Source organism: Lutra lutra, chromosome 16 (assembly GCF_902655055.1).
Source record: "Lutra lutra chromosome 16, mLutLut1.2, whole genome shotgun sequence".
Classification (NCBI taxonomy): Eukaryota; Metazoa; Chordata; class Mammalia; order Carnivora; family Mustelidae; genus Lutra; species Lutra lutra.
The window spans coordinates 20,780,845-20,794,270 of NC_062293.1; the positions used below are offsets into that span (position 1 = coordinate 20,780,845).

Genomic DNA, 13,426 nt, shown 5'->3' on the forward strand with positions numbered 1-13,426 from the left:
GCCAGAGGAGCCCCTCAGAGCTGAGCCCAATGGCTGATCCAAGGCCCCTGGGTTCCATATCCCAGGCTTTCTGGGCCAGGAGCAGCCCCTCTCCCCGAGACCCAGGTGAGGGCTCTTTAGGGGGGGCAGCCCCACTTTTTTTGAGCTTGTTTTGAGGAGCCTGGTGGGGTTTGAGGTTAGTGGTCCATGTGGAGCTGTGAAATGAGCTGGACCCTGGGCCTGGTGGGGGATCTGGTCTGGGGCCCTTTCACCCAGACCCCAGGGAGTCCCTGAGAATCTGGGCTCCCCTCAAAGTGAGGCCCTATTGGGAGTCCCAGGGAAGCCAGGAGGGAAGCCCAGGAGGGGCTGTGCCCACCAAACCAGGAGGCTTCCCAAACTGGGAAGAGGTGGTTACCTTAGTAGTGCCACTGAGGGGTGAGACTTTGCAACCGGGACTCAGTTTTCTCCCCGTCATCTGCAGGTGGTGGCCATTGGAAGGGGGACAGCTTCATCAGGGCTGCTGGGTCCATATTTCCCACCCTGTTGTCTAGGTGCCCCCTGCCCACCCTGGACTTACACCCCTGCTTCTCAGGGCTACGGCTATGAGTGACTGGCTAGACTCCGTCATGATTGCCACGGAGCACACATGAAGGCAAGAGAGGCCAACCCAGAGGGGGTAAAAATAAAGGGGAGAAGAACAATGTGTCTAGCACTTGACTCTTTACCAAACTCCTTTTCATTCTTTATTTCATCTTTATAACAAGCCCATGAGTTGGCACTATTGTGCCCATTTCACACATCTGAAGACCGAGGACCAGACTGGTGAAGTGGCCTATCATGAGAGCGGGGATCCGTGTTCCAAGGCGCTTTCCAAGACCGTGGTTGGCCTTCTGTTAGAGTCAAGTGGTCAGCCCTGGGGATCTAGGGAAAGAAGCGAGGCTCCCTTCTAAGGCCAGTGCTCAGGGGACAAGGGCATCAACCTCGGAATGTTCCTGTGGCGTCCCAGTGCCTCAGAGCTGGTCAGGCTCTGGAGGCAAGTGCTGCCACACGGTGGGTGCTGCCCAAGGGTCGCTAATTGCGGAGTTGCCTCTGGCTCATGGCTGCTTCAGCCACCTTGCCCTGCACCAGCAGCAGAAGGTGCCTCCCTCTCCCTCAGGCTCCACCCCACGGACGCGGCAGTGAACTTGTGGCACTCAGTGATGGGGCTGTTGGTCCTGCCTGGGCCCTGCAGGGGGCAGGCTCACCCCAGAAAGCAGATCAGCTCCTCTTGGGCCACCTGCTGGGATCCAGGCTGGAGGGACAGAGCCCCAGACCCTATCCTATCTGGGCTTGGTCTCAACACAAGGGCCTGGCCAATCCCCTGCCTCGTGTTGGGCAGCTCTGGAGAACAGGGCATGGTGGAGGCTAGAACTGTAGCCCCAAGAAGCCTTGGGTGCCTCTTTTCTCTCTGTTTTAGGTGGCAACCTTCGAGGGTCCACAAAAGACCCAGAGTGTGAGACGAAGCGTGCCTTGGGCTTTCTGGGAAGGGGAATCTCAGGTCCTTCCCAAGGGAAACTTGAGGGAAGAAGAGGAAGGGGTATCACAGGAAGGCTGTGGTGAAGGACGTGTGACTCTGCACAGTTCCATGTTTCCCATGACAGCTGCTGGAGCGCGTCTTATCTCTCTGCCTGGGTCAGCACATCTCAGGGCTGCCCGGGGACCTGCCGCCTAGTGGATGGTGTTCCTGGGGTTGTTAGTGGCTGGAGTGGAGCAGGGTATGTGGGTGGTGTCCCTTTGAGCCATTCCTCTGGGAGGTTCTACAGGAGCTGAGCACGCATCAGACTCCATCCTCTGCAGAGGCTGGGAGGGGTCAGGTTGGTGGGTGGGTGCTGAGACCCATATGGGTACCCACGGAGGGTGGGGAGAGGGGGCAGCTGGCAAAGAGCTGGTATTCACTCTTCTGGCCCATTTTTATGAACTGCTATAACGACTCTGTGGCTTCTTTCATCCAGGGATCTCAGACTAGTTTGAAAGTGGAATCTACAGTATAAAGCGTAGTTAATTACAACCTGGAGCCCACAGCCTGGTTTGCAGACATGCTGTTGTGAGGAAGAGATTCTGAGACCAAGGGCACACCAGGTCCTGTAAATGTGGACGGGGGAATCCAATTAAAGAGGCTGTTTGGGAAATTGGCTTTGTAGTTCAGTTAAGTGGTACCTGAATCAAGGGGACGCGGGACAGTGAGGTTCTGCTGCTTTCTCCCAGTGGGCTTGGCTGCGCGTCTCCCACAAACCACAGGTTTCTCTAGGCACACTGGGGAGAGCAGTGACAGCTCTGGAATTTTCCATAAAAGCTGGGTGGGGGGAGTTAGGGGCTGAGTGGATCCGAGCAGGAGGCCCTGGGCTCTTCCAGATTGGAACTGTCAGCCGACACAGCTGTGCAGGAAAAGCTGGCTGTAGGTGAGGGACGTGGGCCCTGGGACGCCACAGGTGGAGTCCAGCGAGAGAGAACTGGAGAGGTATGGCTGAAGATGGGGGTCAGGGTGGCTCTCTGGGTCTCCTCCAAGGCCACAGCAGTTTGGAGCTGGATCCTGAAGCCTTGAGCAATCGCCAACATTACACCGCAGGGAGACAGAAAGCACCTTGTATTTTGGGGGGGAAATGAGAGTTCTGGGGGAGTTCCAGGGCTGGTGAAGTGGGAGTTTCAAGGCCTAATCTGGGTGAGGTCCAGGCCCAGTGGGGACTGATTCAGGACAATGCAAGAAGCAGCAGGCTGGGAAGCCACATCCCCAGAATCCCTGTAGAGCTCTTGAGTCCCCGCCCCAGAATCCCTGTAGAGCTCTTGAGTCCCCGAAGGGGCCACCACTCAGGGTCGTGGTCTACTCCTCAGCTCTCCTGAGGTCCCTGAGCATGGGCTCTGAGCCCTTTAGAGGGGGAGTGAGGAAGTAGGGACAGATCACGCCAGTCACTTAGCATGTGTCCTGACTGTCCTGAGCTTGGTGAGGGTAGGCAGCAGCAAGGGGTAGCTGGAGGTCTGGGGCTCAGACTCGGAGAGTGAAAATGAGCAGGGACGGACTTGCCAAATCTTGGCCAAGAAGATCTGAGTCACCTTGCTCAAGGCAGCTGCTCCAAGAGTGGAATGCCACGGAGGTGGCCAGGACGAGAGAGAGGACAACCCAGCGGGGTACATCTGAGTCGAGCTCTCTGTTGCCTGTGAGGGCAAAGTTGGCAGACCTGCCCAGTTAATTTGGAATTGCAGATAGACAATAGAATAATTTGTAGTACAAGTATGTCCCAATATTGTATGCATTTTTATTTGCTAAATCTGGCAACGCTATCCTTAGCAGGTCTGGGAATAGCTCTGAGTCTCCTATCATCAAGACTAAATAAAGAAGCAAGACCTCTCTCTGATTCTTTGGACAAATCAAATTGGTGGCTCAAAATGTCTTAATTGAAGGTTTTTTTTGTTTTTTTCCTCCCGTAATGCTTCCTTCAACTTTGTGTACCTGTTACTGCATGTCTACACTAGAACCCTATAGCTGGCCGCAGATCTGTCACGAGCTTTTGATGTGGTTATTAGAAACAGAATATATAGTAACTGTGCTTTTCAGGGAGGAGCCAGGAACCCCGGGCACTTTGTTGCTTGAAGAAATGGAGAAAGCAAGTTGTGTGGGGGGAAGAAATGAAGATCAGTGTGGGTCTCCCCGTCTCTGGGTGGGAGGGGGCTGGGTAGGGTCTAAAGTGTTGAAGAATTTGGATCAGCATTTCTGCTCTTTAAAAAATTATTATTTTTTAAGATTTTTAAAAAAGATTTTATTTATTTATTTGACAGACAGAGATCACAAGTAGGCAGAGAGGCAGGCAGAGAGAGAGGAGGAAGCAGGCTCCCTGCTGAGCAGAGAGCCCAATGTGGGGCTCGATCCCAGGATCCTGGGACCATGACCTGAGCCAAAGGCAGAGGCTTTAACCCACTGAGCCACCCAGGCACCCCTTAAAAATTATTTTTATTAAAAAAATTTTTTTTGAAGTTTTTGTTTCTTTAAGTAATCTCTACACCCAATGTGGGCTTCAAACTCACAACCCCAAGGTCAAGGGTCACATGCTCTTCTGACTGAGCCAGTAGTTCTTAGATGCCTTTAGAGTGGGAAATTCTGCAGAACCTGTGTGTATGGCTGTCAGAGATCAAATAGGTACCAGGAGAAAGCCGGGAAGCTCAAGCATAAGCCAGCAGTCCACTCTGAGAGAGAGAGAGAGAGAGAATGAGAGAGAGAGAAACATTGTGCTTCTACAATGATCTTACTCCTTTGGGTACCCATTTGTAGGTGACCTGTCTGCCCCATGTTCCATTGTCTGCTTCCTCTGATGCCTTTGGTGGTGGCAACTGGCACCTTTTAACCACAGCCCTGAGAAGCAGGAAAAGAGGAACCCTGATTTCTTCTTCAGGCACACTGTGACAGGTTGTGCCTGGTCCCTTCCACGTTGAAGGGACTGATCCACTGGGAGGGAGACTCAGGCTTGATTTCTTGGGTTGCTGCCCACAGAGAACCTTGGCTTTCAGACGGAAGCTCATTTGGGAATGGAAACTTCTTTTTAACCAAAGGAGGACCCACAAATCCAGTGGTTGATTTTGAACTTGGTGGCCTTCCAAGGTGGGCTTTCTCTCTTGACCCTGAAGCTGGGGCCATGGTGGGCAGAGAGCATCCTGTCAGTTCCGTAGCCCTAAACCCAGCACTTTGTGCCAGCAGGAAGTGGAGGTGGCTTTGGAAGCTGCTAGAAATAAGTGTCAGAGGGCTAGTCTAGGGGTTCCTGCTGCTCTGGACACAGTCCCAGCCATGGTCTTCCCTTGCACAGCTGGGCTCGGCCACTATCCCATGAAACCAGGGCGAGTGGTTTGTGCCCTTGGATATAGCATTTGACTGGGACTCAGACTAGATGGGCTCTAAGAACAGTTTTGATCTCTTAAGTCCATGACTCCAATTCCTATTTGTCATGCATGTTTCTATTGACTTTTTTTAAAAAAGATTTTATTTATTTATTTGACAGAGAGAGAGATCACAAGTAGGCAGAGAGGTAGGCAGAAAGAGAGGAGGAAGCAGGCTCCCTGCTGAGCAGAGAGCCCGATGCAGGGCTCGATCCCAGGACCCTGGATCATGACCTGAACTGAAGGCAGAGGCTTTAACCCCCTGAACCACCCAGGTGCCCCTCTATTAACTTCTCACAATCCTGTGAATGTGGTGCCTCTTGGGGAACCCGAGGCTCAGAGTGGCTGAGTGGCTCCAGCCGAGGTCTGGCTGCGTTCAGGCCCAGGGCCCGCTCTGTCCAGCCTGACACTATTGGAGCCCCTTCTTTTGCAAGCCTGTCCCAGCTCAGGTGGACAGAGATGTCATTCCATCTTGGACATGCTGGGCTGCCCACACGACATCCCGGTGACGCTGTCCCTCCGAATGGGGGCTCCTGGGAAACAGCCCCGGGAGGTGGCTCAATGTGGCTTCTGCCTATGAGGGAAGGCCAGGGGGAAGCTCGTGCCATAGTCTTGTGCTGTGTAGGCTGGAGGCAAAGGGTGACCTGGGGTCCCAGGGAGGGTGCAAAACCAGAACAACAACAAGAGAAGAAACTCTATGTCATGAGCTTGACGGTCCATAACTCCTCTTTATTCTTTTATGCTGTAGGTCAGCAGCAAAGAAAAGGGTGGTGGTTGTGAGGGATGGTGAGAGTCACCAACGTATCTGGTGACGCCTGGGCCCCTGCACAGGAAATGCCTATAATGTCTGAGAGGGAAGGGCCTCAAGCTTACCTTGTCTAGGCCCTTCCTGTTCAGACTGGGGCTCTGGGGCCCAGAGTGGACGGGGCTCACTCAAGGAGTTTGGGGCTGAGCTTTGCCTGGAGTCCAGGCCCTGACCCTTAGCCCAGTGTATTTTAGATTAACGTTAGAAAGAATGGCCTCAGAATAGGGACTCTCTTTTGAAATAAAACCTGATGAGTGGGACTCCTGGTTTACTTCACACCAAACAGGTGGATTTTCTCCAAGGTTGGGGAGCGGGATGGGCAGATCTCCGGGCCTGTGCTGGGAGATGAGCGGCTCTGTTGAGTCCTGGCTTCTCTTCCCTGACACAGGTAGAACATCTGTTCCACGTGATGGTCCTGGCTCCTGGGTGGAAGAAAGCAGAGGAATTCCTCCCATGAGGCCCCCTCCACACTTTCCTCCGAGAGGTGGCCTTATGGCCTACAACATGGTGAAAAGACAGGGGACCTAGCGGGGCCAAAAGCCCTTCTCTGGCCCTCTCTGTAGGAGGGGAATGTGCCTCTCCTCACAGCTTGTAAGACAGCTGCCTGGACTCTGGCCCTCGGTGGTCCTCCTGGCGCAGCAGCTGAGAATGATGGGAAGAGCCAGAGCAGCAGCTGCCCTGGAGGAAACCTGGCGTTACCTTCAGATACAGATGGCACAGCAGAGGAGCTTAAAAACCCCAGAAAATGAAAACATCCCTTTTAGATGCCTGACAGCCAGACATCCCAGAGAAGAGCCGCTTCGAGGCTCAGTGAGGGCTGCCCTGAGAGTGAGCGCTGTGTCACCAATGAGATATATCGAAGCCTTAAGAACTTGCCCGCCTGGGCCCCGCCTGGGCCCCGCAGGGACAGCCAGACTCGGCACTGGTTTTCCTAGGAGTAAAAGGCAGTGTCTGTAGGAAGTCTGGTCAGAGCCCCCGTTCCTGTCCTGATGGTCCAGCGGTTCTCAAACAAGGGTGGTTTTGCCTCCCAGGGGATACCTGGCAATGTCTGGAGACAGTCTGGGGGAGGGTGTGGCTATTGGCATCAGGTGGTGGAATCCAGGGATGTCGCCAACATCTTACAGGGCACACCAAGTGCCCACCTCGAAGAATTCAGTAGTCTACGATGTCAACAGTGCCGAGGCTGAGAAACCCTGAGGCTGTGCTGGGACAGCAGGGATGCTGGAGCTCCTGTAAGAGCCCAAGGTTCTTGCTCTCACTCCCAGGAGGGGCTGCTCTCAGGCGTCCCGTCAAGGTGCCCACTGCGCTGGGCGAGGCGTGTGCTCCACAGCCAACCCTCCTGAGTAATTCCAGAGAGAAGCTTATAAAGCGTTTTAAGAGGTTGCTAAATTACAGCTTCAGAAGCACATAAATGCTTCCATAAACGCCAACCTTGCAAACCAAGTCCGTGTGGGAGAAGAGTGAGCCAGTTGCCCGAGCCTTGGGAAGTCCTACTTGGTGAGGCGGAAGAAGGAACTTCCCTGGGGCGGTGACTTCTCGGGTGCCCCTCCCATCTCGCTTGTTGTCCTAGCAGCTCTTTGTTTGTCCTTCTTATTCCTCCCCTGTCCAAAGAGTCTGTATAGACCCATGACTTGGGGACTAGGGGGTCAGGGCAGACTGCCCCAGGATCGAGGTCTCTACTCTTCTGGGTTCAAAGAACTGTGGGTCACAAAGGAAAGTGCCTTCCAAAGCAACCCTTCAGAGGGCTCACACTTGTGATCCTTGGCCGGCCACAGCCATAAACCATCACCAAGGACTGTCCCGTGTAAGCAGTATTTCTATAGGGCACAGTGGCTTTCAAAAACACTTTTACTTCTGTTCTGTTTGATGCTCCTCGTATCCGTGTGAGGCAGGCAGGGTAGGCTGATGACCTCCACCATCCTGATGAGGACACTGAGGCATGCCAGAAAGGGACATACGCTCACATGACAGAGTCACCATTCGGACCTAGGTTTCTGGTCCCTAAATTCTGGGTGCCTACAGTTGCCCTTGGTTGTAGGAGAGAAGTGTTGGGACAAGAGTGTAGGATCTGGGATCGGAGAGCCCTGGTCTCAGTTCCAGGCTCCGTCACTCATTGCCTGTTTCCCTTGAGCAAGGTTGTTCTTGGCCATTTGGCGTCTGTTTCCACGTGGGTGAAATGGAGACAGATCGGTCACCTCCCAGGACTGTTGTGAGGTATAGAGGAAGTAACCAGGGCCTGGAGCGTAGGAGCTCCATGAATTGTAGTTCCCTTTGAACTATCCTGGGGGTCCAGGCATCCGTGAGCACCTGTGAGTGCAGGGGAAGTGGGTGGGGGTGACAAGTGGGATGACCAGGATGCTCAGGGGAAGGCCCAGGACAGAGAGGAGGAACCAAATGTCATTTGTGAGGCCACTCCCAATTTATGGGATCTGGTGCAAAGACTTTGAAGAGGCAATAAAATTCATATTCTCCCAGGAAATGACAACAGATGAGAGTCCTGACTTAGCAAGCAAAATTAAAAAAAAATTTTTTTTTATAAGGTAAGAAATTCTGGATGGGTGGCAAAAATCACATTCTAATGAGATTAGCTTTCTGGAAGAGGAACAGGCTTTCCCAAGACTAACATGCCAACACCCCACAGAGAGTGTGTATAAATACTCCAGAGAGGCCTTGAGAGCCTAGAACCCAAGCTCCTTGCTATATTATAACCTGCCTCTGCTAGGATCATGGCCACCCAGGTCTGCTCCCCAGTCTTCTCCTCTGGGTCTGCCAAGGGCCTATGCAGCCCAGCAGGTGGCCTCTCTCGGGTGTCCTCCGTCCGCTCTGTGGGCTCCTGCAGGGTTCCCAGTCTTGCTGGAGCTGTGGGGTCTGCCTCCTCCATCAGGATGGGCCTGTCCAGCCTTGGGAGCTGCTTTCCCGGCTCCTACCTGTCCGCTGGGTGCCACCCCTCTGGTTTTGTCGGGAGCAGGGGCTGGTTCTGCGAGGGCTCCTTCAATGGCAGCGAGAAGGAGACCATGCAGTTCCTGAACGACCGCCTGGCCAGCTACCTGGAGAAGGTGCGCCAGCTAGAGCGGGAGAATGCAGAGCTGGAGAAACGCATCCGGGAGTGGTACGAGTCTCAGATTCCATACATCTGCCCAGACTACCAGTCCTACTTCAAGACCATTGAGGAGCTCCAGCAAAAGGTAACGGGGCCCTGGCCCCTCTCCAGCATCCCCAGCCCTGGGGGTCCCTGTCTCATCCCAAGAGACTACCCAGTGATGGTAGCTCTTGGGGAATTCTCTGTCCAGGGCAAGCTCTTCTGTCTGGGGTCCTGGTTTCCTGGGAGACCCACACGTCTGTGCGAGTCCTCTGCTTGCTTATAACTCTGCCAGCCATCCTCTCCTCCCCTCTCCATCTCAGCCTTAGGAGGGGCAATAGCATATACCCAGCGACTACAGGATGTAGGCGCCGTGCCTCATGCTTGGTATCCATTGGATTATTTATTCCTCATCTTGGAGAGATAGCTATTACTGGACCCATTTAACAGATACAGAAGTTAAATATCAGGGCGGTTCAGTAACTTGCCCAAGATTGCACAGCCTCTGAGTGTTAGATGCAGAATCAGAATCCAGGCTGGCCTGGTTCTTTCCACCTCACTCTGAGGCATCCTGCCGTGACACCTTGGGGTCTACTTCTAGGGGTGGCCCTCCTGGACTGGTGATCCCTCCATACCTGGGCTCAGGGCTGGGGCTACTGAGGGTACTGGTGGGACTTAGAAGCATGGCCTCTGTGAGCTGGGCGATCCCCGCCCACCCACCCCACCCTGCTGGGCCTTCCCTAGCTCACGGGATGCCATTGTTCCTCAGATCCTGCTGACCAAGGCTGAGAACGCCAGGCTGGTCCTGCAGATTGACAACGCCAAGCTGGCTGCTGATGACTTTCGGACCAAGTGAGTGGGCCCCAGCGGGGAAGGTCTGCTGTGCTTTCCCTCGCCTCTCTCCTCGGCCTTGGGAGCTGGTGAGCTGGGAGGAAGGCCAGAGGGAACCGTAAGTGGGAATACGGCACAGGCCCTGGATCCCTTCTGCGTCCAAGGAAAGACTCACTGTGCTGCTGACCCCAAGTCAGCCCCCTCAGCTGATGGAAGGCAGCCTGTGCCTGGCTCCCTCCCTGCAGACTCAGCAGGGCTCTGTGTGTGCAGGTACGAGTCAGAGCTGTCCATGCGGCAGTTGGTGGAGTCGGACATGAACGGGCTGCGCCGGATCCTGGACGAGCTGACCCTGTGCAAGGCCGACCTGGAGGCCCAGGTGGAGTCCCTGAAGGAGGAGTTGCTGTGCCTCAAGAAGAACCATGAGGAGGTGAGGCTGGTGCTGTGCAACCTTCCAGCGTTTCCCAACCTGGGTGACCCTTGGGCACAACGACGGTGACCATGGCTCCCACAGGAACTCCAGCTGGCATCTGTTGAGGGCGTACTGTATGCCAGAAGCTATCTGAAACTCTTTGCATTAAAAAAAAAAGACTTTATTTATTTATTTGACAGAGAGAAAGAGAGCACAAGTGGAGGAGGGTGGCAGCAGAGGGAGAAGCAGGACCCCGCTGAGCAGGGATCCCGATGCGGGGCTCCATCCCAGAACCCTGGGATCATGACCTGAGCTGAAGGCAGATGCTTAACCACCTGAGCCACCCAGGCGCCCCTAAATACTTTGCATTTTGCTCTCACTTCATTTCATCCTCACAATTGTCCCATTTTACAGATGAGAAAAATGAGGCACAGAGCAGTTAAGTCCCTTGCTTAAGGTCACACAGATCCCATGACACTAAATCTCCCTCTGGACATTAGTGCCTGATAACATTTATTCTATTTGCCTGACATTTGCATCATCTTTGACTCTCCCGTATCCCCAGAGTAGGTAGGTGTATGTCCATGAAGGGACCTAGGCTCAGAGAAGTTAAGATCCAAGTCTGAGGTCACACAGCCGGCCGCTGAGGGAGGAGGATTTGAACCCAGCCTCCTGTACCCTCGATCCGGCATCCTTTCCACAACCTTGGTGCCGTCGTGCCTCCCTTCCACAGGAAGTCAACGTGCTCCGTTGCCAACTTGGGGACCGACTGAACGTGGAGGTAGATGCCGCCCCCCCAGTGGATCTCAACAAGATCCTGGATGATATGAGATGCCAGTATGAGGCCCTGGTGGAGAACAACCGTAGAGACGTGGAGTCCTGGTTCAACACCCAGGTGGGGCTGGGGCCGCCCTGGACCACAGGCTCCTGGGGCAGTGGTTCTCCTCGAAAGGAGCTTCCCTTGATCTGACCACACTCTGGGGCCTCTTGCGTTTCAGACTGAGGAGCTGAACAAGCAGGTGGTGTCCAGCTCGGAGCAGCTGCAGTGCTGTCAGACAGAGATCATTGAGCTGAGACGCTCGGTCAATGCCCTGGAGATCGAGCTGCAGGCCCAGCACAGCCTGGTGAGTGGCCTCTGCCTGAGGGACCAGCCGCAGCCCCTGGCAAGCCCTGACCCACCAGTCTTGGCACGGGGCTTATCCTGGAGCGTGATCATGCAGGATGTGGAGATAACCGGGGCTTCAGGGCTCTGGGCGGGACTCCTTCCCGTGAGCAGCCCTTCCTCTCTCCCCTTACAGAGGAATTCCCTGGAATCCACGCTGACGGAGACTGAGGCCCGCTATGGCTCCCAGCTGGCCCAGATGCAGTGCCTGATCAGCAACGTGGAGGCCCAGCTGGCCGAGATCAGGTGTGACCTGGAGCGGCAGAACCAGGAGTACCAGGTGCTGCTGGACGTCAAGGCCCGGCTGGAGTCAGAGATCGCCACCTACCGCCGCCTGCTGGAGGGCGAGGACTGCAAGTGAGTGGTTGTGGGTCCCGGAGAGCCAGGTGTGGGGACAGGGCTCCCTGGACCACCCCTCAGGGCCTCAGAGAGGGTGTCAGTCTCTGCAGAGTTTAGTGCGCAGAAGACGGGGATCTATTCAAAGCCTTTCTCTAGAGATCCCTTCTCGTCCCAGCTTGGTCATCACAATGGGGACAAGCTGCCCCCTCGTGCCGCCACAGCTCTTCGCCAACGGTTGTGCTTGGCTGGGGGCTTCTTGTCTTCATCCCTGCAGCCCTTGGGGTTTTTAGAGGCACTGAAGCCATTCGTCGTTGTCACCCACCTATAGTCACTCTATCCTCTAAATCTGTTTAATGGGGATCTCAGTCTCATGCCTCATGCCCAATGCCCTCTGATCGATTTCATTTCCTCAGGCTGCCTGTGCACCCTTGTGCTACGGAATGCAAACCTTCCATGAGGGGACCTTATGTCTCGACCGGGCCCTGTGCTCCAGCTGTGCCCTGCGGCCTGGCCCCCCAGGTCAGCACCCAGATCCGAACCATCACTGAGGAGATCAGAGATGGGAAAGTCATCTCCTCCAGGGAGCACCTGCAGCCTTGCCCGCTGTAGCCAGCCCCGGGAAGGACATGCCTATGGCTCTCGGCTCTAAATGACCCCCCATTCCCTAGAGAGGCTCCCTGCTCAGCAGATTTTTTTCTACCAAAATACTTCTTATGTTGTGTTTCTGGACTTCACTGCTTTTATGCTACGCAAAACTAGTTTCCTCTGGAAATATACCCAATAAACTGTGTTCTCTTGGCATTGCAAACTTGACTCTGTCTGTTCTTGTGAGGTTAGCTAGTGCGGATGTTTGATCAAGGGTCAGAGTAAAGCTGTGGATTTTGGTCTCAGGTCTATCTTCCTGCATCTGAGTGGTAGGAAGTGACAGGACGATTAAAATATTTAAAAATGGGGATACCTCAGACCCTGGCCGTGTGAACAGAAGGGCATAGCCATTGCCCACAGTCTCGGCCCTGCCCATGGGTACCCACCTGGGGCGGCCCCACAAGGGACAGTCTCCCAAGCCAGCCTTCCTCAGTTGCCCTGTCTGGATCTGGGGGCCCCTTCTCCTCCCCTTCAGCTTCTCCTCCTTTGTCCAGCTTGTACCACCCTGCTGGCTCATCCCCAGGCCTGACCCTGGTGACAGTTCAGGAGAGCAGTTTCCAGGACCGAGTGGGGAGAGGCAGACCACAGCCAGCCAGCCTGGACTGACCACCTCAGGGAGGGGAGCTCGGGGACGAAGGCAGGAGGGCCAGCTGACTCCCAGTGCCGGATACGGGGCTGAAGTGAAGGGCGTCAGGGACAAGGACGTATGGGGGGTCAGACAGGGAGGAGGGGGAAGGAAGCTCACTGTGGGGCAGAGGGCAGAGTGCCCCGAATTCTCCTGGCTGAGCTGTGCCCTTCTGGGAGCCCAGCCTAACTGTGCCGGGCCCCGGACACCCCTCTGAGCAGAGAAGCATGACCTGTGAGATGTCTGAGAGCCCCTCGGCTTATTCTTTGTCCCCTGGATTTATTCTTTGTGGAGAACACAGGGCCGGAGAAGACAGCAGCTTGCTCGGGGCCACACAGCAGCGAGTGACAAGGAAGAGGCCATGGTCCGGCCATTCCGATTGGGATGCTGGCGCCCTTCCCCCTAGTATTGTCTCACCTCTCCCCAACGACTTGAGTCATTACTACCTGCTGGACAAAGTCAGTGGGGCAGCCCTGCCCTGTCCTGCTCCTCCCTGTGCTCCGCACCCCTGATGTCCGCATTTCTCCGTTCTGGCCTGAGGCTCTGGACAGGAGAGGTGGGCGGCTGGGGGTGCAGAGAGCGTGTCCCACCCTTGCGTGCTGGTGCACGGAGACAACCAGGGATGGGCAGGGACGGACGTCTGTTCTGACTTC

General features: G+C 55.0%; 1 protein-coding gene across 1 annotated transcript; it reads left to right on the top strand.

The window, feature by feature from the left end:
• The first annotated feature begins 8,409 nt into the window (after positions 1 to 8,409).
• Positions 8,410 to 12,175, top strand: KRT36 (keratin 36). The gene is made up of 7 exons (XM_047708452.1): positions 8,410 to 8,868; positions 9,532 to 9,614; positions 9,864 to 10,020; positions 10,736 to 10,897; positions 11,001 to 11,126; positions 11,301 to 11,521; positions 11,917 to 12,175. The coding sequence occupies exons 1-7, from the start codon at positions 8,410 to 8,412 to the stop codon at positions 12,110 to 12,112; spliced, it is 1,404 nt and encodes a 467-aa protein (XP_047564408.1). The 3' UTR covers positions 12,113 to 12,175.
• The last annotated feature ends 1,251 nt before the right edge of the window (positions 12,176 to 13,426 follow it).